This window comes from Ornithorhynchus anatinus, chromosome 4 (genome assembly GCF_004115215.2).
Source record: "Ornithorhynchus anatinus isolate Pmale09 chromosome 4, mOrnAna1.pri.v4, whole genome shotgun sequence".
Lineage (NCBI taxonomy): Eukaryota > Metazoa > Chordata > Mammalia > Monotremata > Ornithorhynchidae > Ornithorhynchus > Ornithorhynchus anatinus.
In genome coordinates, this window is record NC_041731.1 from 7,528,796 (window position 1) to 7,551,983 (window position 23,188).

Sequence of the window (23,188 nt, forward strand, 5' to 3'; positions counted from 1 at the left end):
CGCCTAGAACAGTGCTCTGCACAGAGTAAGCGCTTAACAAATACCAACATTATTATTCTCTGGGCCTCAGTTCCCTCATCTGTCAAATGGGGATGAAGACTGGGAGCCCCACGGGGGACAACCTGATGACCCTGTGTCTACCCCAGCGCTTAGAACAGTCCTCTGCACATAATAAGCGTTTAACAAATACCAACATTATTATTATTATTATTATTATTAATAATAATAATAAGGGGCAGCAGGGCAGTTGGGAGGGGGAAAAGGGGTAGGGATGGGAAGGGTGCAGTCTGGGAGGGCTTCCTGGAGGAGACAGAGAAAGAGGAGGAGGGGGAAGAGGAGGAGGGGGAAGAGGAGGAGAAGGAGGAGGAGGAGAAAGGAACCTTCCATTACCCTGCAGAAGCCGGATCTGCTGCCGCAGCTGCTCCTTCTCCTCCATCTCCATCGCCGGTCCTGCCTGCTGCCCTCCCCCTGACGTCATCACCCGGCGCCCGCAGCCCTCAGCCTCCCTCCCCTACGTCATCACCCCGCGCCCGGCCCGGCACAGCGGCCCCCGGCGCCGTTGCCGCGGCGACGGCCTGCCCATGCGCAGTAGGACCCCCCTTTTTTTTTTCCCAGGGGCGGCGCAGGCGCAGAGCAACCGGGAGGGCGTCAAGGCCCGGCCGCTTGTCCCCACATTGCGTGATGACGTCACGTTCCTCCCATTCATATATATTGAGCGCCTAAACGAGCATTGCGATTGAAGCGTATTGATAATAGTAATAAAAATAAGGGCATTTGTTAAGCGCTTACTATGTGGCAAACAATCATTCATTCAATAGTATTTCATAACCAACATTAGGATTATAATAACCAACATTATTATTATTTATTGAGCGCTTACTATAATAATAATGTTGGTATTTGTTAAGCGCTTACTCTGTGCAGAGCACTGTTCTAAGCGCTGGGGGAGATACAGGGTCCTCAGGGTGTCCCCCGTGGGGCTCACAGTTAGTCCCCATTTTACAGATGAGGTTACTGAGGCACAGAGAATAATAATAATGTTGGTATTTGTTAAGCGCTTACTATGTGCAGAGCACTGTACTAAGCTCTTGGAATGTGCAAATCGGTAACAGATAATGACAGTCCCTGCCCTTTGATGGGCTTAAAGTCTAATCGGGGGAGAGGGACAGACAAGAACAATAGCAATAAATAGAATCGAGGGGAATAAATAAAGTGACTTGCTCAAGGTCACATAGCAGACAAGTGGCAGAGTCGGGATTAGAACCCATGACCTTCTGACTCCCAAGCCTGTGCTCTTGCCACTAAGCCACACTGCTTCCCCTAAAAATCATGATGGGATTTGTTATGCGCTTACTATGCGCCAGACATTGTTCTAAGCGCTGGGGGTAGGGAATACAAGGTGATCGGGTTGTCCCACGTGGGGCTCCCAGTCTCCATCCCCATTTGACAGATGAGGTCACTGAGGCACAGAGAAGTTAAATGGCTTGCCAAAAGTCACACAGCAGACAAGTGGCGGAGCTGGGATTAGAACCCACGACCTCTGACTCCTAAGCCCCTGCTCTTTCCACTAAGCCATGCTGCTTCGCCCAAAAAAAAAATCACGAGGCTATTTGTTATGTGCTTACTCTGTGCCAAGCACTGTTGTAAGCACTGGGGGACATACAAGGTCATCAGGTTGTCCCACATGGGGCTCACAGTCTTCATCCCCATTTTACAGATGAAGGGGACTGAGGCACAGAGAAACGAAGTGACTTGCCCAAAGTCACACAACTGACCAGTGGCAGAGGAGGAATTAGAACCCATGTCCTCTGACTTCCAAACCCGGGCACTTGCCACTAAGCTGATGTTTTGTTGTCCATCTCCCCCTTCTAGACCGTGAGCCCCTTGTTGGGCAGGGATTGTCTCTATCTGTTGTTCAGTTGTACATTCCAAGCGCTCAGTACAGTGCTCTGCACACAGGAAGCGCTCAATAAATACGATTGAATGAATGAATAAATGAAGCATTTATTGAGCGCTTCCTGTGTGCAGAGCATAGTAACGCCTAGCTTCTAGAAGCAATGTGGCTTAGTGGAAAGAGCCCGGGCTAGAAAGTCAGAGGTCATGGGTTCGAATCCCGGCTCTGCCGCTTGTCTGCTGTGTGACTGTGGGCAAATCACTCCACTTCTCGGTGCCTCAGTTACCTCATCTGTCAAATGGGGATTAAAAACTGTGAGCCCCACATGGGACATCCTGATTATCCTGTATCTACCCCAGCGCTTAGAACAGTGCTTAACAAATACCAACATTATTATTATTATTATTACAGCAGCAATAACTATTCCAATCGCCCCTCCCAGTGACCCCGACTGGCACAGCATGGGCAGCGGGTGTGGGTAGCGGGTGTGGGCAGTGGGTGCGGGCAGAAGTGGCACCTAGAAGCCGACGGCCACTGAACCATACTAGAACTGGTCCTTCCAGCCAAGGTTGGGAATTTCCAGAAAAGCCAGATGACATTTTCTCCAACTGTGACCGAAAACTCCCAACCCGGAAAAACCAGATCGGGCGTGGGAAGATGCCGCATCCACGGCCTCGCTTGGAGTTCCCACCGCTGGCGGAGAAGCGGGATGCCTCGACTGGTCTTCATGCCTCGACCGGCCTTCTTCCGAAGAAGCCACGGCGGCCGTTACCGCCCTCGCCATGGCCAAGGGGTTCTCTCCCACCACCCTGATCCGACGGCGGATCCTTCATGGCTTCCACTTCAGGCCATTCGGGTGACGGGCCGGAGCCTCAGAAGTGCGCCCGTCCCGCCCAGATCGATCCACCTCGTCACCGTAGTCCAGATCTCCGAAAGAAGAGGACGGGTTGTTGAAATGGTCAGATTTTCTGGAGCTTAAAGGGGGGAAGGGAGCGTGGCTTCCAGAGGGACTGAGGACGGGCCGCTCTCGGTCACTCCGTCCCCGTCCTCGAGGGCGGAGACAAGAAAGAAAGCATCGGGTCGCAGAGGTGAAGGCAGGTCGAGTTCTCGCCCTTCGTTGTGAGACTCTGCTGAATCAACGGCCAGTCACTGGGGAGTGCTCTTGTGTTTTCAAAACATTCAAAGGTCCTGCGAGCAGGGAACTTGAGGGAAAGGGGAGGAGGAATTAACCAGGAAGCCGAGGGGTTGACTCATGACTCTTTTGCCCACAATCAGGGGTGGTCCCGGACGGAGCCAAGCCCCCTGAATTCTCTTGGCAGGGGGGAGAAAGATCTGTTTCCTCTCCTGGGACCGATGGAGTGAGGAGGTGTCCTCTGTGGTTCTGCAGAGCGGGCTCCACGTGGCTAAGCCGTATTTCCTAATTAAGATGAAGGGAAGGTAGGCCCAAGTTGGCGTTGATGATCTGTTTCGGAGTTTTCGGGCGTAGACCTTATCTCGTGGTTTAAAACCTTGACTTGAATTTCCTTTCTTTCGTTCTTTTCGCTCTAATTTCCGACCGAGATATTGTTCGGCAAACCTGTGTAACTAGAGTCTTAGCCCACCCCTTCCGAGAAGCTGAGGCTCTCTGCCGAGGGTCCCCGGTTTTCAGGGGGTCAGCGAAGGTGGGCGGAACCCAGCCGGGAGCCGGGCAGCCTGTTTCCCGTGCCGGCTCAGCGACTTGGGCGCAAAGGTGGCGCCCCGCAACTTCCCTTTCCTGAGCCGATACTTCTTCCTGGGGTTGGAAGTGCAAACGTAGTCCTTCCCCCGATGGCTCTGCGAGGTGAGTTTGCTCCAACTTGAAGCGAAGGGTGGCGGAATGGGGGTGAGCCCCTTGGGCAGCATTTAACTGAGAAAGCCAGCGCCCCACCCTGCCACCTTTGCTGATTCGCCTACTTCTCCAGCCAACCCTCCGAAGGGCAGGGCCCCAGAGCCAAGCTTAGCCCTGTTAAAGGATGTTAAACCACTCCCATGCCAATAATATGACATGGAGGGACGTCCCAAGAAGGTTACGTGATGGTTACTGGTTTCATCACGCTTCCCCAGCCCAGGGACCTTTCTCCTTTCACTCGCCCCTAATTTCTCCCCCTTCCAACCCCCCTCTATCATTTATTCAACTTCAGACCAGTCAATCCAGGTTTCCGCGCGTCTGTCCCGTACCTGGTAGAGATATGGCGTGGCTCAGTGGAAAGAGCCAAGGCTTGGGGGGTCAGAGGTCCTGGGTTCGAATCCCGGCTCTGCCACTTGGCAGCTGTGGGACTGTGGGCAAGTCACTTCACTTCCTCTGTGCCTCAGTTCCCTCATCTGTAAAATGGGGATTAACTGTGAGCCTCACGTGGGACGACCCGATGACCCTGTATCTCCCCCCAGCGCTTAGAACAGTGCTCGGCACATAGTAAGCGCTTAACAGATACCAACATTATTATTATTATATGGCACTTTTATGCCCGGGGTTGACCGAGCCTCCCTCCACCTCGGGTCCGGCTGCCAAATTCTGAGGCTTCAAAATGGCACCTATGTTCGCAGGAGTGGAACACAATGACTCTGAAGCAAGTGGGAGAGGTGAAGCGGTCACCTCTGGGACAAGCTCTAGGTTTAAAAGGCTACAGATTCATTCAGTCTTATTTGCTGAGCGCTTACTGTGTGCAGAGCGCCGTACCAAGCGCTTGAAATGTACAGTCCGGCAACAGATAGAGACAATCCCGGCCCACAGCGGGCTCACATATGACTTCACCGTGCTGTGCACAACAGACTGAAGCAGCTCGGCCTGGTGGAAAGATCATGGGCCCGGGAGTCAGGAGACCCGGGTTTTAATCCCAGCTCAGCCACCTGTCTGCTGCGTATGACAGCAAATCAATTAATCAATCAATCGGTGGAATTTATTGAGCACTTACTGTGGGTAGAGCTCTGTGCTAAGTGCTTGGTAGAGTAAAATGCAACAGAATCGGGGTAGATACAATCCCTGCCTGAAAGGACCTTTTAGCTTACTCACTTTACTTTTCTGTGCCTCAGTTTCCTCTTCTGCAAAGAAGTGATTAAATACCTGTTCTCCTTCCCCCTTAGACTGTGAGCTTCACGTGGGACAGGGATTGTGCCCAATATGATTACCTTGTATCTACCCCAGGGCTTAGGACCATGCTGGGAAAAGTGGAAAAGTGAGGGGGAGAGCAGGAAAAGGAGAGAGATTTAATCAAGAAGTGCAAATCATTAAAAATGATGTTATTTATTAGGTACTTAATACGTGTCAAAGCCCAAACTTGATACTAGACTCACAGTCTAAGAGGCAGGGAGAGCAGGTATCTTACCCCCATTTTCCAGGTGAAGAAACTAAGGCCTAAAGAGGTTTTTTTCTGTTTTTGTTTTGTTTTTGGTGGCATTTGTTGAGCCCTTACTATGTGCCAAACACTGTTCTAAGCACTGGTGGGATACAAGGTAATCAGGTTGTCCCACATGGGGCTCACAGTTTTAATCCCCATTTTACAGATGAGGTCACTGAGGTACAGAGAAGTGAAGTGACTTGCCCAAAGTCACACAGCTGGCAAGTGGCAGAGTCAGGATTCAAACCCATGACCTCTGACTCCCAACCCCGGGCTCTTTCCATTGAGCCACGCTGCTTCTTCAGTGACTTGTCCGAGGACACAGAATAAATACCTGATTTCTAGACCCAGCAGGCCACTGTCATTAGAATCCCAGTCTCCTGTCTCCCATCCCTACGCTATTTCCCCTAGTCCTTGCAGCCCCTCACTAAAAGCAGCATGGCCTAATGGATAGAGCATGGTCCTGGAAGTCAGAAGGATCTGGGTTCTAATTACAGCTCTGCCGCTTTGCTGTGTGACCTTGGGGAAGTCACTTCACTTCTCTGGTCCTAATTACCTCAACTGTAAAATGGGGATTAAGACCGTGAGCCCTATGCGGGACAGGGACAGAGTCCAACCTGATTCACTTGTATCTGCCCCAGCGCTCAGAACAGTGCCTGGCACATAGTAAGCATTTAACAAATACCATTAAAAAAAAAATCTGGTCCAGCCAGATCCAGAAGCAGCGTGGCTCGGAGAAGCAGCGTGGCTCAGTGGAAAGAGATCGGGCTTGTGAGTCAGAAGTCGTGGGTTCGAATCCCAGCTCTAACACTTGTCAGCTGTGTGACTGTGGGCAAGTCACTTAACTTCTCTGGGCCGCAGTTACCTCATCTGTAAAATGGGGATGAAGATTGTGAGCCTCCCGTGGGACAACCTGATCATCCTGTATCTACCCCAGCGCTTAGAACAGTGCTCTGCACATAGTAAGCGCTTAACAAATGCCAACATTATTATTATTATCTGGTCCTCCCCGGCAGTGGGGAGGATCCGGAGACTACAGTTCTCCCTGACTTATGTCACCTAAACTGATGTAGGGGAAGATGGAGAAGGAAGGAAGTGGAGCAGGGTGGAAAGTGCCAGAGTTGAATCAGAAACATTTCCTCCCTCCAGACTCTCGGGGGTTAATTAGCTAATGGAGGGGAAAGGGGCTTTTGGAAAAACACACACACACACACCCCTCCCAGAGACCACAGTAATAATAATCACAGTCAGTGTGATGTTTGTTACATTATTGACTGATGACTAACTCTAGCAGCAGCAACATCTGCCTCCAGTCTCACTTCCTTCCTGCTGGTAAATGTGAGTCCGAGGATGGTGCAAAAGAAAGTCTCCGGGGTTTGCAATCTAAGGGGTTTGCTCATGGAAGGAAAGAGTTGATCTCGATTGTGAAACTGCATCATCCAGCTCCATTTCTGTGGACTCCTTATGCCACAGTGGGCCTGAGGTTTCAGCCCAAAGAAAGCGAAGCAATCAAATACCAGTAAAAAAGAAAAAAAAAATCCGCCCCATCGAGGTTCCTTGGGGTTGTGGCCGAATGACCGAGGCCAGGAGAAGACCGAGGCACCGGGCAAACCTAGGTTTAGTAGTGGCTAAATCCCCCGTTGTCCCGCGCCGGCTACAATTGAGGACAAATTGCCCCACCAGGGTGAGGTCAAAAGTAAAAGATGACCACAACATACTTCCTATGTGCTGAGCGCTTTGCTTAAGCACTAGGGTAGATATGTGCTAGTCAGATCAGACACAGTCCCTCTTCCACGCAGGCCTCTCAGTCGAAGCGGGAGAGAAAACAGGCACCTATCTCCATTTTATAGATGAGAAAACTGAGGCATAAAGACATTAAATGATCTGCCCCGGATCAAACAGCAAGCAAGTTGACAGAGCTGGGACTAGAACCCAGGTTTAATGACCCCCCAGTCCAGTGCTCTCCCCACTAAGCCATGCTGCCTCCCGCGTGACCTGAGCGCTCAGCACAGTGCTCTGCCCATAATAGATGCTCAGTGAATAACGTTAATTGTTCAATTTAAGCAAAATAGGCCCCAAGTGTCCAAATCTGCCCACCCTCCCGCTGTACGGTCCACGTTCAGGTCCGGAAAAAGTTACAGGAAAATGGTGGGCATCTCAGGCCGAATGAGACGGGAGATGTGTCACCTTGCCTCCGTCTCCCTTGAGGAGGGAGAGGAGGGAGAAGACAGAGAAGGGAGGATGCCATGGTCGACCTGCAAGCCCTGGCTCATAACTCCACTGTTACTAACTCTAGAACCACATGTCTGGGGCTCTGGGCACTTTCCTGGCAAGCTCAGAGTTTTCTAGTCTGGAAATGCTGGTGGCCACAATTCTGAAACCAGCCTTGTGGCCTCCATTGACACCTGGCCCAGAACAACCCAACTACCCCAGGGCCTTGGTGTCACCCCTAGTATTTGACCAGAAAAAATAATTATAATAATTGTGATGCTTATTAAGCGCTCTCTATGTGCCAGACACTGAAATGAGCGCTGGGGCGGTTAAAAGATAATCAGGCTGGACACGGTCCCTATCCCACAAAAGGCTCACCGTCATAATCCCCGTTTTGCAGATGAGGAAACTGAAGCGGAGGGAAGTTAAGTTAAGGTCACAGCAGAAGCAATGAAGAGAAGCAGCATGGCCTAACAGAAAGAGCACAGGCCTGGGAGTCAGGGGACTGGGTTCTAGTCCCAGCTCTGCCCCTTGTCGGCTGTGCGACCACGGGAAAGTCACTTAACTTCTCTGTTCCCTGTAAAATGGGGATTAAGACTATGAGCCCCATGTGGGACATGATTGTATCTAATCTGATCACCTTGTATCTTAGTATGGTGCCTCAAATAAATGTCATTAAAAAAAATGGCGCTCGCCCTAGGTGATCTGGCCTGTCCAGGGCTGTATTTTTGCCTGGGCTACCAGACGGTCACCACAGAGAAGGAACAGAGGAGGCAAGGGTGGGCCCTGCCCCTCTCCTTCTCTCTCCTTTCTACCCCCTTCCCCTCTTTAGCCCCTGCCCTCTCTGGCCTCTATCTCCCCTTTCTCCTTTTTCTCTTTCTCCCCCCTCCCCACTTCTCCTCTAACCCCTCTTCCACCTCCTCTTCCTCCTCTCCCCACACACTGTCCCCAGGGTCCCACCCTATCTAAGGTAACCAGGTATCTTATGATTTACCAACTAATCTCAGACAGGACTGAGCCCCGGTGGCTCCCGTGACCTGTCAGATGGTCCAAAATATGGGTCTTTCTCTCATCTGTCAGCCCATCTTCCTTTCCTGACACTCCGCCAGCTAAACGTAGCTTTCAAAACGAGTATCAAGAGCAGACTGGCTCTGGGTTTAGCCCTTCCCAGGCCCAGCAGGAAGCTCAAAGGACATATGCTCCATAAATTAGCATTCTTGAAAGCTTCCTGTGACCAGACAGTAAAGGACAATAGAGATCCAGCGCCAGTATTTTGGGTTTTTTTATGGTATTTGTTAGGTGCTTACTATGTGTCAAACATTGTTCTAAATGCTGGGGTAGATACAAGTGAATCAGGTTGGACACAGTCCCTGTCCCACATGGGACTCATAGTCTAAGAAAGAGGGAGAACCGGAGAACTGAGGCACTGAGAAGTCAAGTGTCTTGCCCAAGGTGATATAGCGGACGTGGTAGAGCTGGGATTAGAAACCAGGTCCTTCTGAGTCCCAGGCCCGTGCTTTTTCAACGAGCCTACGCTGCTTCTCATGTTTTCCCCTAGGACCTGGAAGAAAGTTCCAAATTGTGCCCGGGGCCCCTCCGTTCAACCCCAAACCCGACAGAGCCTCCGGCTTCGGAGGTTAAGTTAGCGAGGCAGCCGCCTCACGGCACACTTTTCAGGGGGCCGGCTGTGATTGAAAATTTGAAAGCACAGGGCTCCCCTCCCCACCTGAGTTGGAAATGGCCGATATTTGAGCAGGGAACCAGGCGGTGAAAGTGATGGCCGTGAAGCGAGGCAAGGGTCACTTGTCTTCCTGGAGAAGCGTTCTAAATTTGAAGATCGGGGGCAAATCCCGCAGGAAGTCACTGCCTCCCTCTGCTGTGCTGCGAACCCAGGGGCTTGGACAATGAACGGGGCAGCTCTCCGTATAAAGGCCGGCGTTTAACTTCACAGAAAGAAAGTGAGAGCTGGTTCTGTTCAAAGGCCAATTCCTGGAGAAAACTGGCCTTCGATCGTTGAGACAGGAAAAATGTTTGGGATTTGGAGAGCTGCCGGTCCCGAGCGTTCACCTCCCTTTCATCCTCCCCAGCTCCACCCGCAAAAACAGAAACCAAGTCACGGGCAGACCCAAAGAGTTTCCTCCCGGGGGCCCGACGGGACTTTTCCTAAGGAAACGGCTTGAAAGCTCGTGGCAGAGAAGCATAGTTTCACTTTTGTTTCCTTTTTTTCCCCTTTTCAGAGAAACCTGAGCAATCTTCTCTTTGCAGCAGAAAACTCAGACAAAGCCTTCTCTCACCACCAGAAGTTTGGCAGAGCCCCGTCCTGACGCCCCGCTAGACCGAACGGGCCCCGTCTCTCTGGTAAGCTGCCTCTGGGGTCGGTGGGGAGGGTAGAGACAGCCGGGAAGCGTGGGAAATCGGCAATCAGGAAAAGAACAATGGTAAAGAGCCGTTTTCCCTGTCCCTCCGGGAGCGAGGAGACGGGGTAGTCCAGGAAATGGAAGTACCCAGCAGGGAAGTGCCTGCTGAACTTGAGGTTCCTGTGAAATCAGTGCTTTCACTCACAGTTCTCCCCAGTATTCCAGCTCGGCATCTATCACAGCGCCGTTCTCCAGGCCAAATCTGGTCAGTCAATCAGTCAATCAATCAGGGGTATTTATAAAGGACTTTTTGATCTGTAAACTGTAGCTACTGAAGGCAGACTGGAAGGTCCTGTAGATGGTAAAGCTCCTTGTCGGCAAAGAGGACGTCTACCAACTCTGTTGTATTGTACTTTCTGACGAGTTTAGTAAGGTGTTCTATACACAGTAAGCTATCAATAACTACCATGGATTGATTGGGTGCAGAGTACTGTACTAAACACTTGGGAGAAGGAATAGGGCGTTAATGTTTGACTTAGTGCTTGAGTGATAGGGTAAGTTTGTAGTTATTGAGCACTTACTATGTGCAGAGCACTGTACTAAGCGCTTGGGGTGTACAATTTGGGAACATATAGAGATAATCCCTGCCTAACAACGGGCTCACAGTCTAAACGGGGGAAACAGACAACAGAACAAATCAGAACAAAACAAAACAAGTAGTCTGGCGTCAATATCATCAAGATAAATCGAATCATAGATATATACACATCATTAACAAAAGAGAATAATAAATGATATATACAAATATGCACAAGTGCTGTGGGGAGGGGAAGGGGGAACAGCAGAGGGCGGGAGTAGGGGGAATGGGGAGGGGAGGAGGAGCAGAGGGAGAGGGAGGGCTCAGTCTGGGAAGGCTTCATGGAGGAGGTGAGCTCTCCGTAGGGCTTTGAAGAAGGGAAGAGAGTTAGTTTGGCAGGAGGGAGGAGGGAGGGCATTCCAGGACAGAGGTAGGATGTGGGCCAGGGGTCGACGGCGGGATAGGCGAGAATGGGGGATGGTGAGGAGGCGAGCGGCGGAGGAGCGATGCCGGCGGGGTGGACAGTAGAAAGAGAGAAGGGAGGTGAGGTAGGAGAGGGCAAGGTGATGGAGAGCCTTGAAGCCAAGAGTGAGGAGTTTTTATTTCATGCGAAGGTTGATAGGCGACCACTGGAGGTTTTTGAGGAGGGGAGTGACATGCCCAGAGCGTTTCTGTAGAAAGATGATCCGGGCAGCGGAATGAAGAATAGACTGGAGCGGGGAGAGACAGGAGGAAGGGAGATCAGAGAGGAGGCTGACACGATAATCCAGTCGGGATATTATGAGAGCCTGTACCGCACGATAGCCGTTGGGATGGACAGGAAAGGGCGAAACTTGGCGATATTATGAAGGTGGGACCGGCAGGTTTCGGTGACAGATTGGATGTGTGGGGTGAATGAGAGAGCAGAGTCGAGGATGACACCAACGTTGCGGGCCTGTGAGACGGAAAGGATGGTCGTGACGTCCACAGTGACGGGGAAGTCAGGGAGAGGACAGGGTTTGGGAGGGAAGATGAGCTCAATTTTAGACATGTTGAGTTTTAGGTGGCGGGCAGACATCCAGGTGGAGACGTCCTGAAGGCAGGAGGAGATACGAGCCTGGAGGGAGGGGGAGAGAACAAGAGAGGAGATGTAGATTTGGGTGTCGACTGCTTAGAGATGATAGTTGAAACCGTGGGACCGAATGAATGCACCAAGGAAGTGAGTATAGATGGAGAACAGAAGGGGACCAAGAACCGACCCTTGAGGAACCCCTACAGTTAGGGGATGGGAGGGGGAGGAGGAGCCCGCCAAGAAGACCGAGAATGAACAGTCAGAAAGATAAGAGGAGAACTGGGAGAGGACGGAGTCCGTGAAGCCAAGTGAGATAAAGTGTTGTGTCAAAGGTAGCTGAGAGGTCAAGGAGGATTGGGATAGAGAAGGAGCCATTGGATTTGGCAAGAAGGAGGTCATTGGTGACTTTTGAGAGGGCAGTTTCGGTGGAGTGGAGGGGACGGAAGCCAGATTGGAGGGGGTCCGGGAGAGAGTTGGAGTTAAGGAATTCAGGCAGCGAGTGTAGACGACATGCTCTAGAAGTTTGGAAAGGAAGGGTAGGAGGGAGATGGGATGATAACTGGAAGGGTAAGTGGGGTCGAGAGAGGGTTTTTTCAGGATGGGGGAGACATGGGCATGTTAGAAGGCAGAGGAGAAGCCTTTGGAGATTGAGTGGTTAAAGGTAGAAGTAAGGAGGGGAGGAGGGAAGGAGCAATAGTGTTTATAAGGTGAGCGGGAATGGGGTCCGAAGCCCAGGTGGAGGGGGTGGCACTTGCGAGGAGGGAGGAGATCTCCTCTGAGGATACTGCGGGGAAGGATGGGAAAGTAGGGGAGAGGGTTGGGAGCCGGGAGGGATGGAGAAGGGGGGTGACTTTGGGGAGCTCAGACCCGATGGTGTTAATTTTCATCATGAAGTAGGTGGCCAGATCGTTGGGGGTGAGGGATGGGGGAGGGGGAGGAGCAGGGGGCCCGAGGAGAGAGTTAAAAGTCCGCAACAATTGGCGGAGGTGACGGGCATGGACGTCAATGAGGGAAGAAAAAATGCCGGGGCGTTTGAGGGTACTTAAGTATGGATGTGGTAGCAAGGGGGAGATAAATAGGGAAGATAGGAATTAATTAAGAAAGGTCACCTGGTGGAGATGTGATTTTAGAAAGGATTTGGCGATAGAACCGCGGCTTGCCAAATTTGAAAAAGGAGGAAATTCCAGGAGCGGGTGAGAGCAGAAGGTCAGCGTCAGGAGAAGAGGAGAAGTACAGTTATTAGGTCAGTTGGGGAAGAACAAAGCATCTGACCTGGGCCGTAGTGGGAGAAGAGAGAGGATAAGTAGGTGGAGGAAGATGTTGGAAGTTTTTGAGCAGTGGAGACACATGTGCAGAACAAGGTTTTAGGAAACTGATCCAAACGGCAGAGTGAAGAATGGATTGGAAAAGGGAGAGACTGGAGGCAGGAAGGCTCTTGAGGGGGCCGATGACATTGCCAAACTGAGATACGACAAGTGCCTAGACTAGTGTTCATTAAGTGCTTATTTTGTGCCAAGCACTGTACTAAGCATGGGGAAACATACACAGGCAAAAAATGAAGAAGGTCCCTGGCCCTTCAGAGGCTCATAATCTCAAAATGATGTGGGAGGTGTCGGGGGAATGGGCGGAGGCTGGAAGCAGGTATGGGACAAAAGTGAAACAAAAAACGGAAAGCTCCATAAAAAGAAAAAGGCAAAAAAAACTGACATAGGCGTTAGTTTCGTGCACCTCGCCGTCCGGGCAGAACAACAGCCCCAAAATTTTAAAGATTATTGATGGCCTCGTGCTTCACCATCATTCTTTCTCGATGGAGAGGACGAGTGCTGTGGAAGTTTGGAGAAAGCGGGGTGGATTGGGGAAATCTCGTGGAGGAAGAAATGACAGGATTTGGTGACGGACTGAATGCAGAGGTTGAAAGGGAGGGAGGATCAAGGAGAGTATCTAGATAGCAGACCTCAAAGATGGGGAGGACGGTGGTGGTGTCAACTGTGATGACATAGTTGGTGAAGAAGAGGTTTTGGGAGAGAAGATGAAGAGTTCAGTTTTGGTCACATTGAGCTTGAGGTGTCCATGGGAACAGACGAACTCCCCAGAGGAGTAATAATAATAAGAGTTAATCATTGCGGTATTTGTTAAGTGCTTACTGTGTACCAGGCAATGTACTAAGCGCTGGGGCGGATACAAGCAAATCGGGTTGGTTGCAGTCCCTGCCCCGCCTGTGAAAAGATGAGGTAACTGAGACACAGAGAAGTGAAGTGACTCGCCCAAGGTTGCACAGCAGACAAGTGGCGGAGCCGGGATTAGAACCATGACCTTCTGACTCCCAGGTCTGTGCTCTAACCCCTAGGCCGTGAGTGTAAAGCGAGGAGAGAAAAGAAAGGGATCCAGAGCAGAGCTCTGAGGGATACCCACAGTTAAGGGTGTGAGGCAGAGAAAGAGATGGAGTGGGATTGTCCTGAGAGGCAGGAGGAGAACCAAGAGAAGACTGTGTCAGAGAAATCAAGGCTAGAAAGCATTTCCAGGAGAAGGAAGTGACCCAGAGTGTCAAGGATGGTTGAAAGTTCAGGAGAATTAGGACAGAGTCTGTTTCATTTGACAGGTAGGAAGTGTGTCCAGCTTCCCCAGCGGATCCTGTCCAGACAGGACCCTGCTTTTGTTATTCTAAGTGGCCAAGACCCTCTTGTTGCCCCCTCTGTGCCCCAGTTCTGCCAGCTGCCTGACCTGCCCGACCCTCTCTCCGCAGCCCCCAGCCTCCAGGAAGCATGGCCCCCATTTTTGCTCAGCTCACCAAAAATGTGGCCAAGAAGATTAATTCAGAAGGAGAACTGCTGCCTCTGCTCAGCATGAACAACTCTAAACGCTTCCGTCCGTTGTGCCTGGTGCGGAAGAAGAGGAAGGGCACCCTATTCTTTGGGGCTCGCTTCCGCCCGACCAACCTCTCCCTCTTGGACGTGCTGGATTCGGATCTCCCAGCACCAGGTACCACCTGTTTGGGACGAAGGGGCATGGAGAGCCAGGGTGGATTGCACAGAACCCCAAAAGAGTTGGGTTCACAAGAACGAGAAACTTCTGAGAGGTTTAACCCCCACACCTGAATAAAGCTTAATTTGCCCCTGGGACTTGGCTCCATAAACATACAATCACCTGATGATTATGGTATTTGTTAAGCACTTACTATGTGTCAAGCACTGTTCTAGTTGCTGGGGTATACACAGGTTAATCAGATCAGACAAAGTTGTCCCTGTCCCACAAGGGGCTCACGGTCTAAGTAAGAGGAGAACAGGCGCTTTTGTTTTTTTAATAGTAATTGTTCAGTGCTTACTGTGTCCCAGGCACTACGCTAAATGCTGGGTAGACGCAAGCTAATCGGGTTGGACACTGTCCCGTCCCACATGGGACTTCAGAGTCTTAATCCCCATTTTGTAAATGAGGTAACTGAGGCGCAGAGAAGTTAGGTGACTCGCCCAAGGTGACAGCAGGCAACTGGCAGAGTCGGGGTGAGACCCCAGATCCTCTGACTCCCAGGTCAGTGTCTTTTCGACTCGGCCGCGCAACTTCCCGAGCCACCCACAAGCTGAGTCACATCAGCCCTCTGCCTTGGCCGGCGGTCTCATTAACACCCACACTCAGCTCCATGCCAATTCGCCAAATCCCATGCCAACCGGATGTCACCATACAGTATTCACATGCCATCTCACTGATGGCAGATAACACGCCACCTACTCAATCACATCCTAACCACACGCAGAAACCCACAAGCCACACACAGCTCTCTGCTATTCACAACCAAATGTCACCTCCTCAGTCACATTATCCACCCGCGGTCACATGCCACCCAAACACAGAAATATGTCACTCCGCGCCACCCAATCTCAGCCCTTCTCCCTTACATATATCCCTCACGACATTCCTAAGACATCCACCCACCATTCCACATGAACCATAGGAAATCACACGTCATACCCGATCAAGACCCTAAACACATACGGTCACTTGTATCCCCCCTTAGACCTAGGTCAGCTACAAACAGTTTCCTCCTGCCCTGCAGCTACGTAGACCCTCAGGCCTGGGAATGCCTCCTGAGAATGGAGGTGCTGGAGGAACAAAGAGCCTATTGGAGGGAAAGGGAGGGGACCCTGTTTTGGCAGTCTTAGGCCCTAATGTTCTCTCCTCTTACCCTAGAGTTGAAAAGGGAGGACAAATTCGGATTCCAGGACAGAGTGGACGGCAGGTTGAAAGGGAAGGTGGACCTGAGAGACTCACTGCTGTCAGTGCAAGTGTCGGGGGAAATCAAGAGAGTCCAGAATTACTCCCTGGAGGTACAGATTGTCTTAATCTCTCCTGAAGACTTGGATAAGATGCAGAAGGAGAGGTGAGGCCTGAGGAAGAAGCGGGGGGACAGAAACCAGGGGACCCCCTCGACACTCCCAGGAGTCTAGTCTGTGGCTCCAGGACCCGGGAGGGCCCTTACCAGCGGTTGGTGCAGAATCGAACACGCCTCGATGCCGACGAGCATCTCGGTGGTCTGGTGGTCTGGGCAGGGAGTATCGAACCTGTGGGGAAGGGAATCCAGAGAGTGAGTCTTCTTCACCAGCCCCGTCTGACCGTCCCCTGCAGGAAACTGAAGAAAAACGAGCCCGAGGAGCTGAAGGAGTTGCGCCGCCTGGGCGAAAACCTGTTCGTGGTGACGAAAGTTGTGGAGACCTTGGAGGAAGCCAATTTGAGCAGCGAGAGACAGGCTGAGGGCGGTTGCCTTTTGAAGCTCCTCTCCATTCACATGAAGGTCCAAGGCCCCATTAGGAGTGGGCGGGGGAAAACGGGGAGGTCAGGGGACCTACACCAGCCAATCCTTGGCCCTCGCCCCCCAGGCCGCCACATCCTCTGGGACGGTAGCCCCCCGACTGCTGCCGTCACCACTTCGGCACTTTCACCCTTCTGGGCTCCACTCTTTCTCCTCTAGACCTTCCTGCCATCTTCCAGACCTTCATCTGTGGTCTCAATCAATCAATTCATGGTACTTATTGAGCGCGAACTATGCGCAGACCACCCTAGTGAGTGCTTGAGAAAGTACAATACAACAGAATGAGTACTTTCCCTGCCCATAATGATCTTACTGCTTCTGTCTTTCTTCCCAAATCCCCCATCGCTGTCCTCTCCGCATTCCTCTAGATAGCAAGCTTCCTCTAGACTGTAAGCTCATTGAGGGCAGGGAATGTCACTCTTTCTTGTTATACTGTACTTTTCCAAGTGCTTAGTATAGTGCTCTGCACATAGTAAGCGCTCAATACGTATGAGTGACTGAATGAATGAATGATCTGACTTTTGCCTATGCTCAGCCTCTGTCCTTTCCCCAATCCCCCAGCCTCTACTCATTCCCCCAGGCGACCTCCCCCAACCCCTCTAGCCTCTGCCCCTCCATCAACCTCCTCCCACTGGAGGCCTCTGCTTGGAGTCCCAGCTCCTATTTCTCCCACCAGGCCTTGCACAACCATCAGGAAGTTGTGAACATCGGGAAAGGCTGCACCCTGGCCTTCGGCTTGGGACACTTGATTTTCCGGGACAAGTGGAGTAAGTGGAGGCTGAAAATTGGGGCCGTGGAGGAGTGGGGGGTGAATGGGAGGCCAAGGAGGGGCAAAAGAGAGTTGGAGAGCAACTTCTTTTCCTCCTCTGGCTTCTGCCCTTCTCCAAACTACCTAACCTTCTCCAGAAATCCTGTCCATGCCCTCGAAGGAGAAAACATTCCTGTCAAAAGGTGGGTGACACACCCAGTTTGGGCACCTTCTGCTGCCAACCCTAGGCCCCTCCTGACCCCGCCCAAGTCCCTGACCCCAGTTCAGCTCTGCTTGAGACATATCAATTCTCCAGAGGACCAGACGCCTGCCCCTCTGGGACCTCCCCCAGGGTCCCAGGGTCTCCGTGGATTCCCCTTCCAAACTCTGTCCTGGTCTCTAGCGGGGGAGGGCAGGGAGGAAGGAAGATGGGGGTGGGGGTGGAGTTAAATGTCCAACCCTCCCCCCATTGGACAGGAAGCCGGGGGCTGCAAATCCTCTCCTGGGATAAGGAGACATTCTGTTTACCCTCTCCCGGCACAGTTCCCAAATGCCAACCCCTCCCCTTCCTTCCCACCTGCCTGCCTACCTCCCTGGCCTTCCTCATCCACCATCTTGCCCCAGGGACCAGAACCCCGGGGGTGGAAACCCAGCTCTGTTGCTGCCCCACTCCACACCCCCATTCCTCAGCAGCGAGGGGTTCCCCGGGGTCAGGCAAGGCAAGAAGGCCAAAGAGCAGGGGAAGAGTTCCAACTGGCCCTTCCCTGACACCCCAGCTTTGTTTTCTTGCAGGTTTGGAGGAAGACCCCTTCGTCAAAGGTAGGTGACTTCCTTCCCTCTCGACAAGACGGAGGGAAATGGGACCGACCTGCCCCCGAGCTGCCCTAGAGCCGGGCCTGGAGGGGCCATTTGGGAAGGAAGATGAGGAATTTAGTTTGGAATCTCCATCGTATTTGAGGTGCTGGCGGGACATCCGTATAAAGATGTCTCAAAGGCAAGAGGAGATGCGGGATTGAATAGCGAGGGAGAGTTTAGGGCTAAAGAATAATCGGCAAAGCGTTGGTAGTTCTAACCATGAGTTTCACTAAGGGGAGTGATTATAGATTGAAAAATGAATAATAGTCACAATAACAATTGTGGTATATGTTAAACTCTTACTTTGTGCTAAGCACTGTATTAAGCGCTGGGGTAGCTACAGGATAAGCAGGTCCCTCATAAGGCTCACAGTCTAAATAGGAAGGAGAATAGGATTGAGTCTCCATTTTGCAAGGTGGAGGAACTGAGGCACAGAGAAGTTAAGTGGCTCACCCAAGTTCACACAGAAAGCAAGTGGTAGTGCCAGGATTAGAGAAGTTGGGTGTTTGAGCTGAAGAGAGGGCAGAGTTAAAGCAAACAGGGTCGAATTTGAGGCGGCCGAAGTCAGCCCGGTGCCTGAACTTCCGCCTCTGATATCTAGGCGTGAATGCGGGAGTGGAGGGAGAGTGATCCGGGGCTGGAGTCTGTAGTGCATACCGATGGAGAGATGAATTACTGAAGTGGTTGAGTTTAGTGGAGAGGGTGGAGTTGAGGATGTGAATTTGTGCAGCAAGAGAGAGGAGTTTGGGGAGGAAATCCAGGTGGGGCATGGTCATTCATTCATTCATTCAATCGTATTTGTTGAGCACCTACTGTGCGCAAAGCACTGTACTAAGCCTTGGACGAGCACAATATAACAACAGACACATTCCCTGCCCACAACGAGTTCACAATCTAGAGGGGGAGCACATGTTGGCTTGGGGACCTGGAGATTGGAAGTCTCTGTTGGTGGGGACAACAGACTGGCGTTGAAGAGGGTGTGGAGGAGAAAGCAGGGTTTGTAGTCGGAGAGCGGGATTTCTGAGATGGTGAGGTTAGACGTGGTAGCAGGATGTGTTTGGCGGGGGTGGGGTCGGGGGGACGGGGTGTCCAACCTGGTGAGTGGATTGAGATGGGGTGGAGCAAGAGAACTGCACAGTTGAGGAGAGAGAGAAAGCTGCCTGACTACCCCACGCCTGCCTTCATCACTAACCCTGCCCTTAGGTGGGGAGGGGAGAAGAACAAGAGGGCAGGGTCTTTCCTTAGCATCGGCTCCCAGTCCGGGTGGGGTCACTGGGATGGGTAAAGAAGCAAAGGGAAGGAGGGAGAGCTGCGATGGGAAGAGGCTAATCCTGGGGGAAGGAAGTGTCTAAGGGGGCAGGGTCTAGGGAAGCCCAGATAGGGGAAGCAGAGATTTAGGAGAAGGTCATCCTGGCTCTTTTCTTGTTTTTTGGGGGGATAGATTTGGCCATGGCTAAGGATGCCAAAGGGTTTGAGGGGCTGCGGCAGGAGGTGCGTCAAGAAAAACAATATCTGATATACCTGGATCGGCAGTTGAAGGAGACAATATTGCAGGCTGTCCAGGACCTCCTGGGGCAGAGGGAGGAGATGCAGAAAGTCGAGGATGCGGTGAGTGAGCCCCGGGGTGGGCCTGGGGAGCCCTCAGCCCCAGAGCTGGGCGGGAACCCCTTGGGTTGTATCCGGAGGTACAGGAACAAGAGCCAACCAGTTTCCTCCCCTGGGTTTTCCGGTCTCCCCTGGCTGTTTCGCTTGTGGCAGGAAAGAAGGAGCAGGAGAACCCAGCCCAGGGTTCCCAAAGGCAAGCCAATCTCAGGATCCTCAATCCCAGATACTCCTAGGCAAGAGGCAGGAGGCTGGCTCCTGGGGCTTCGTGGGAGGCCATGGGCCTAACTGGGTTGGAGATTAACCGCTCCCTTCCCCCTCCAGCTGGAAGACGCAATGGATGGCAAGGCGACGCAGAAGTTGGAAGGTCCCGGAAATATCCTTCTCACCATCTTGAAGGAAGACTCGGACCACGTTGTGCCTGAGCTGACTGGCACGGTCCTCTACCTTCTGGGAGCGCTGCTGGGTGAGGCTCGGGGGAAGGAGGAGCAAACTTGGGGAAGAGGCCAAGGAGCAGAATCTGGGCAATTCCAAAGCCATCCCTGACCCTAGAGTTGCTTTTTCAGTCAGTCAGTCAGTCAGTTGTATTTATTGAGAGCTTACTGTGTGCAGAGCACTGTACTAAGTGCTTGGGAGAGTATGCTATAACAATAACAATATAACATTAGAGGAGCAAAGTATGTGGGCTGGGTTATAGTAGAAGAGCAGCGAGGTGGGGTAGGAGGGGGCAAAGTGATTAAGTGCTGCCCATGACCCTCCACATCAAACAGAAACTCCTTCCCAATGGCTTTAAAACACTCCGTCACCTCTCCCCCTCCTACCTTACCTCACTGGATTCCTATTACAACCCAGCCCGCTCACTTCACTTCTCTAAAACCAACCTACTCGCTGTAACTCAATCTCATCTATCTCACCGCCAATCCCTCACCCACATCTTGCCTCTGGCCTGGAACTCCTTCCCCCTTCATAACCAACACACCCCCCCTTCCCCCCCCTTCAAAACCCAATTAAAATCCCATCTCCATGAGGCCTTCTTTGATTAAGTCCATAATTCCCCTATCGCTTTCCCTTCTGCATCACCCTTGCAATTGGATTGGTACCCTTTATTCACCTCACCCTCAGCCCCACAGCACTTACGTACATATCCACAATTTATTTTAATGTCCGTCTCCCCCTTTAGACAGCAAGCTCCTGGTGGGCGGAGAAGATGTCTACCAACTCGGTTGTATTGTACTCTTCCGAGTGCTTAGTAGAGTGCTCTGAATGGCTGATAGTTATTAAACGCTTACTGAGTGCGGAGCGCTGAACTAAGCACTCAGGAGAGTACAGTAGAATTGATAGACACTAATCCTGCCCTCCAGGAACTTACAGTCCAGTGGAGCTCCTTTGGGGCACATCACCCGCTCTGATTTCTGTGGCTCTCACACCATCTGCGGGGTGTCAAGAGAGCCAGGAACGATCTCCGCATTGTCCAGTTGGGAAAACTGAGGCTCAGGGAGGAAAAGGGACGGAGTAACCCAGGAGCAGAATCGAGACTAAAATCTGAGCCTCCTGACTTGCGGAACTGCCTCTCAACCAGACCCAGGGGGGCTTCTTTGGTGGGTCTCAGGAGTGTGGGAACCCCGATCCCCTTGCTTCATGGAGACAGGCAGCTGTTAGGGTCCCAGGCGGGGTTTCTCCAGGCTGCTTGCATTCCCAGCAGTCCTCGGCCCTTCAAATCCCGGCCCCGTTGGGGCTTACGGGAGAAAGAGATGGGGCTGTCAAACTGGCATCCCCTGATGCCATGTTCTTTCCTCAGTCCTGAGCGATACCCAACAGCACCTGCTCAAGTTGGCCCTGGAGAAGAAGCTGCTGCCCCAACAGCTCAAGCTGGTAAGCGAGTAGTGGATGGGGACAAGGAGGGCAGAAGGGGGGCAGATTTGGAAGGAGATGGTCGTGTTTCCTAGCCAAGCGGTCTTTCCCAACGCCCTACCTCGTTGGGAGGGACGTAGATTGGGAGGGTGCAGGGCTATTCGAACCCAGGGCTTCTCCGCCGGAGGGGCACCTGAACCCCCAGCGCTAGGTTCCGGCAGTTCAGGTGGCTCTCGGGCCCTGCCGCCTATACAGCAAGATGTGCTGTGCGGAAGCAGCATCGTTCAGTGGATAGAGCTTGGTCCTGGGAGTCCGAAGGACCTGGGTTCTAATCCTGGATCCGCCACAGGTCTGCTATCTGCTACGTGGGCAAGTCTCTTCGCTTCTCTGTGCCTCAGTTACCTCATCGTCACTTCACTTCTCTGTGCCTCAGTTACCTCGTCTGTAAAACGGGGATGAGAGCATAAGCACCGCGTGGAACGGGAACTGTATCCAACCTGATTAACTTGTATCTCCCCGAGCACTTAGAACAGTCTTGGCACAGAGTAAGCGCTTAACAAGCATGATGATAATTATTTACTGTTGTGAGGTAGGATCAGGGGATCCGTTTGCTTGAGATCACTGTAAAGGCTCAACAATGAGCGGGGTTAGCTTTGATCCCGTTGAGTCTTGTTACCGTTCTCCATTCCAGTTCCATCGGCTGCCTCCCCTCCCAGGCTAAGCCCCCTCCCATGACCATCTTAAAGGAAAGTGGCCAAACAATGCCCCGGCTGAGGGATGATGGCCCGCTTACCCTTATAGACTACGACTCGGGGGCTACCACGCAGAGTGGGGCTAGGGCTGAAGAGATCAAATACCACCCCGTCCTTGACCTCCCTGCTGGGCACGGCCACCACCCCTGGAGTGGGTCACGGCCACCCGTCTCACAGCTCAGCGAAGCACTTGTCTGACCCGTCCTTGCCTCTGCCCGTCCGTGCCAGGTGGAGAGCATTCTGGAGCAGACCTTCCCCATGAGCCAGGAGGGACACTTCTTCCTGACGCCGGGCCCTGAGGACGAGGAGCGATCCTTCACCACCGCCCTCCTGGAGCAGTATGGTTTGGAGCTGTCCGGACCCAACTCTCAGTTTCTCTGGAAGCCAGATGCATTAGCCTCCCTCTCCGCTCTCTACGGGGCCCTCTCGCTCTTGGATAGGAGGAATTAACTCGGGCTTCCAGAGCGGGCCTCCCCACCAGGGGACTCAAAACCAAGTCCTCCAGGAGGTTTGTGGGTTAACCCCACCCAGCCAGCCTGGTGTAAATCAAAGCTTTCTCATTTCTAGGTGAGTGACTCAGACACCAGTGTGTCCTGGTGGGTCTTTTATACATTTTTTAGTTTCTCCCCTTAGAAATCAGAGATCCTATCTTCTCCCGCTTCAGTGCTTCCCTTCGAAAAGCAGCATGACGTAGTGCATAGAGCACAGGCCTGAAAGCCAGGAGCCCTGGATTCCAATCCCGGACCTTCTGGTCTGACTTGGGGAAAGTTCTAACTTCTCTGTGTCTCTGTTTCTTCATCTGTAAATTTGTTGTATTGTTGTATTGCACTCTCCCAAATGCTTAGCACAGTGCTCTGCTTACAGTAAGTGCTCAAATAAATGCGATTAAATGAATAAAATAGGGATTAATTACCAGCTTTCCCTTCTTCTTGAACTGTGAGCCCCTTGTGTGATAGGGACCGTATCTAGTCTGATTATCCTGTATCTACTCTGGAACTTGGCACGTACTAAGCTTTCACCAAATACTATTATTATTATTGTTGTTGTTGTTGTTGTGGATCTCAGAGACTGGGCTGACTCCTGGGGATTGGCAAAACGCATCTCTCTCCTGGCTAGGATTTAAGGCAAAAAGAAAT

The 23,188-nt window shown here is 52.0% G+C and overlaps 2 protein-coding genes across 2 annotated transcripts in view; one reads left to right on the forward strand and one right to left on the reverse strand.

Moving 5' to 3' along the window:
- Positions 1 to 462, reverse strand: part of ZC3H3 (zinc finger CCCH-type containing 3) — a 245,201-nt gene extending 244,739 nt beyond the window's left edge. The window contains exon 1 of the mRNA XM_029063878.1: positions 391 to 462. Within this exon, the coding sequence (XP_028919711.1) occupies positions 391 to 442 (52 nt within the window). The 5' untranslated portion in view covers positions 443 to 462. The remainder of the gene's footprint in view (positions 1 to 390) is intronic.
- A 2,688-nt stretch (positions 463 to 3,150) lies between these two features.
- On the forward strand, positions 3,151 to 22,915 carry GSDMD (gasdermin D). Its single transcript, XM_029061934.2, has 12 exons — positions 3,151 to 3,331; positions 9,696 to 9,816; positions 14,187 to 14,422; positions 15,626 to 15,815; positions 16,061 to 16,226; positions 16,921 to 17,011; positions 17,151 to 17,195; positions 17,785 to 17,811; positions 19,289 to 19,455; positions 19,774 to 19,915; positions 21,248 to 21,321; positions 22,281 to 22,915. Exons 3-12 carry the CDS (start codon positions 14,206 to 14,208, stop codon positions 22,500 to 22,502), a joined length of 1,341 nt encoding a protein of 446 aa, XP_028917767.1. The 5' UTR covers positions 3,151 to 3,331; positions 9,696 to 9,816; positions 14,187 to 14,205; the 3' UTR covers positions 22,503 to 22,915.
- Positions 22,916 to 23,188: the final 273 nt, after the last annotated feature.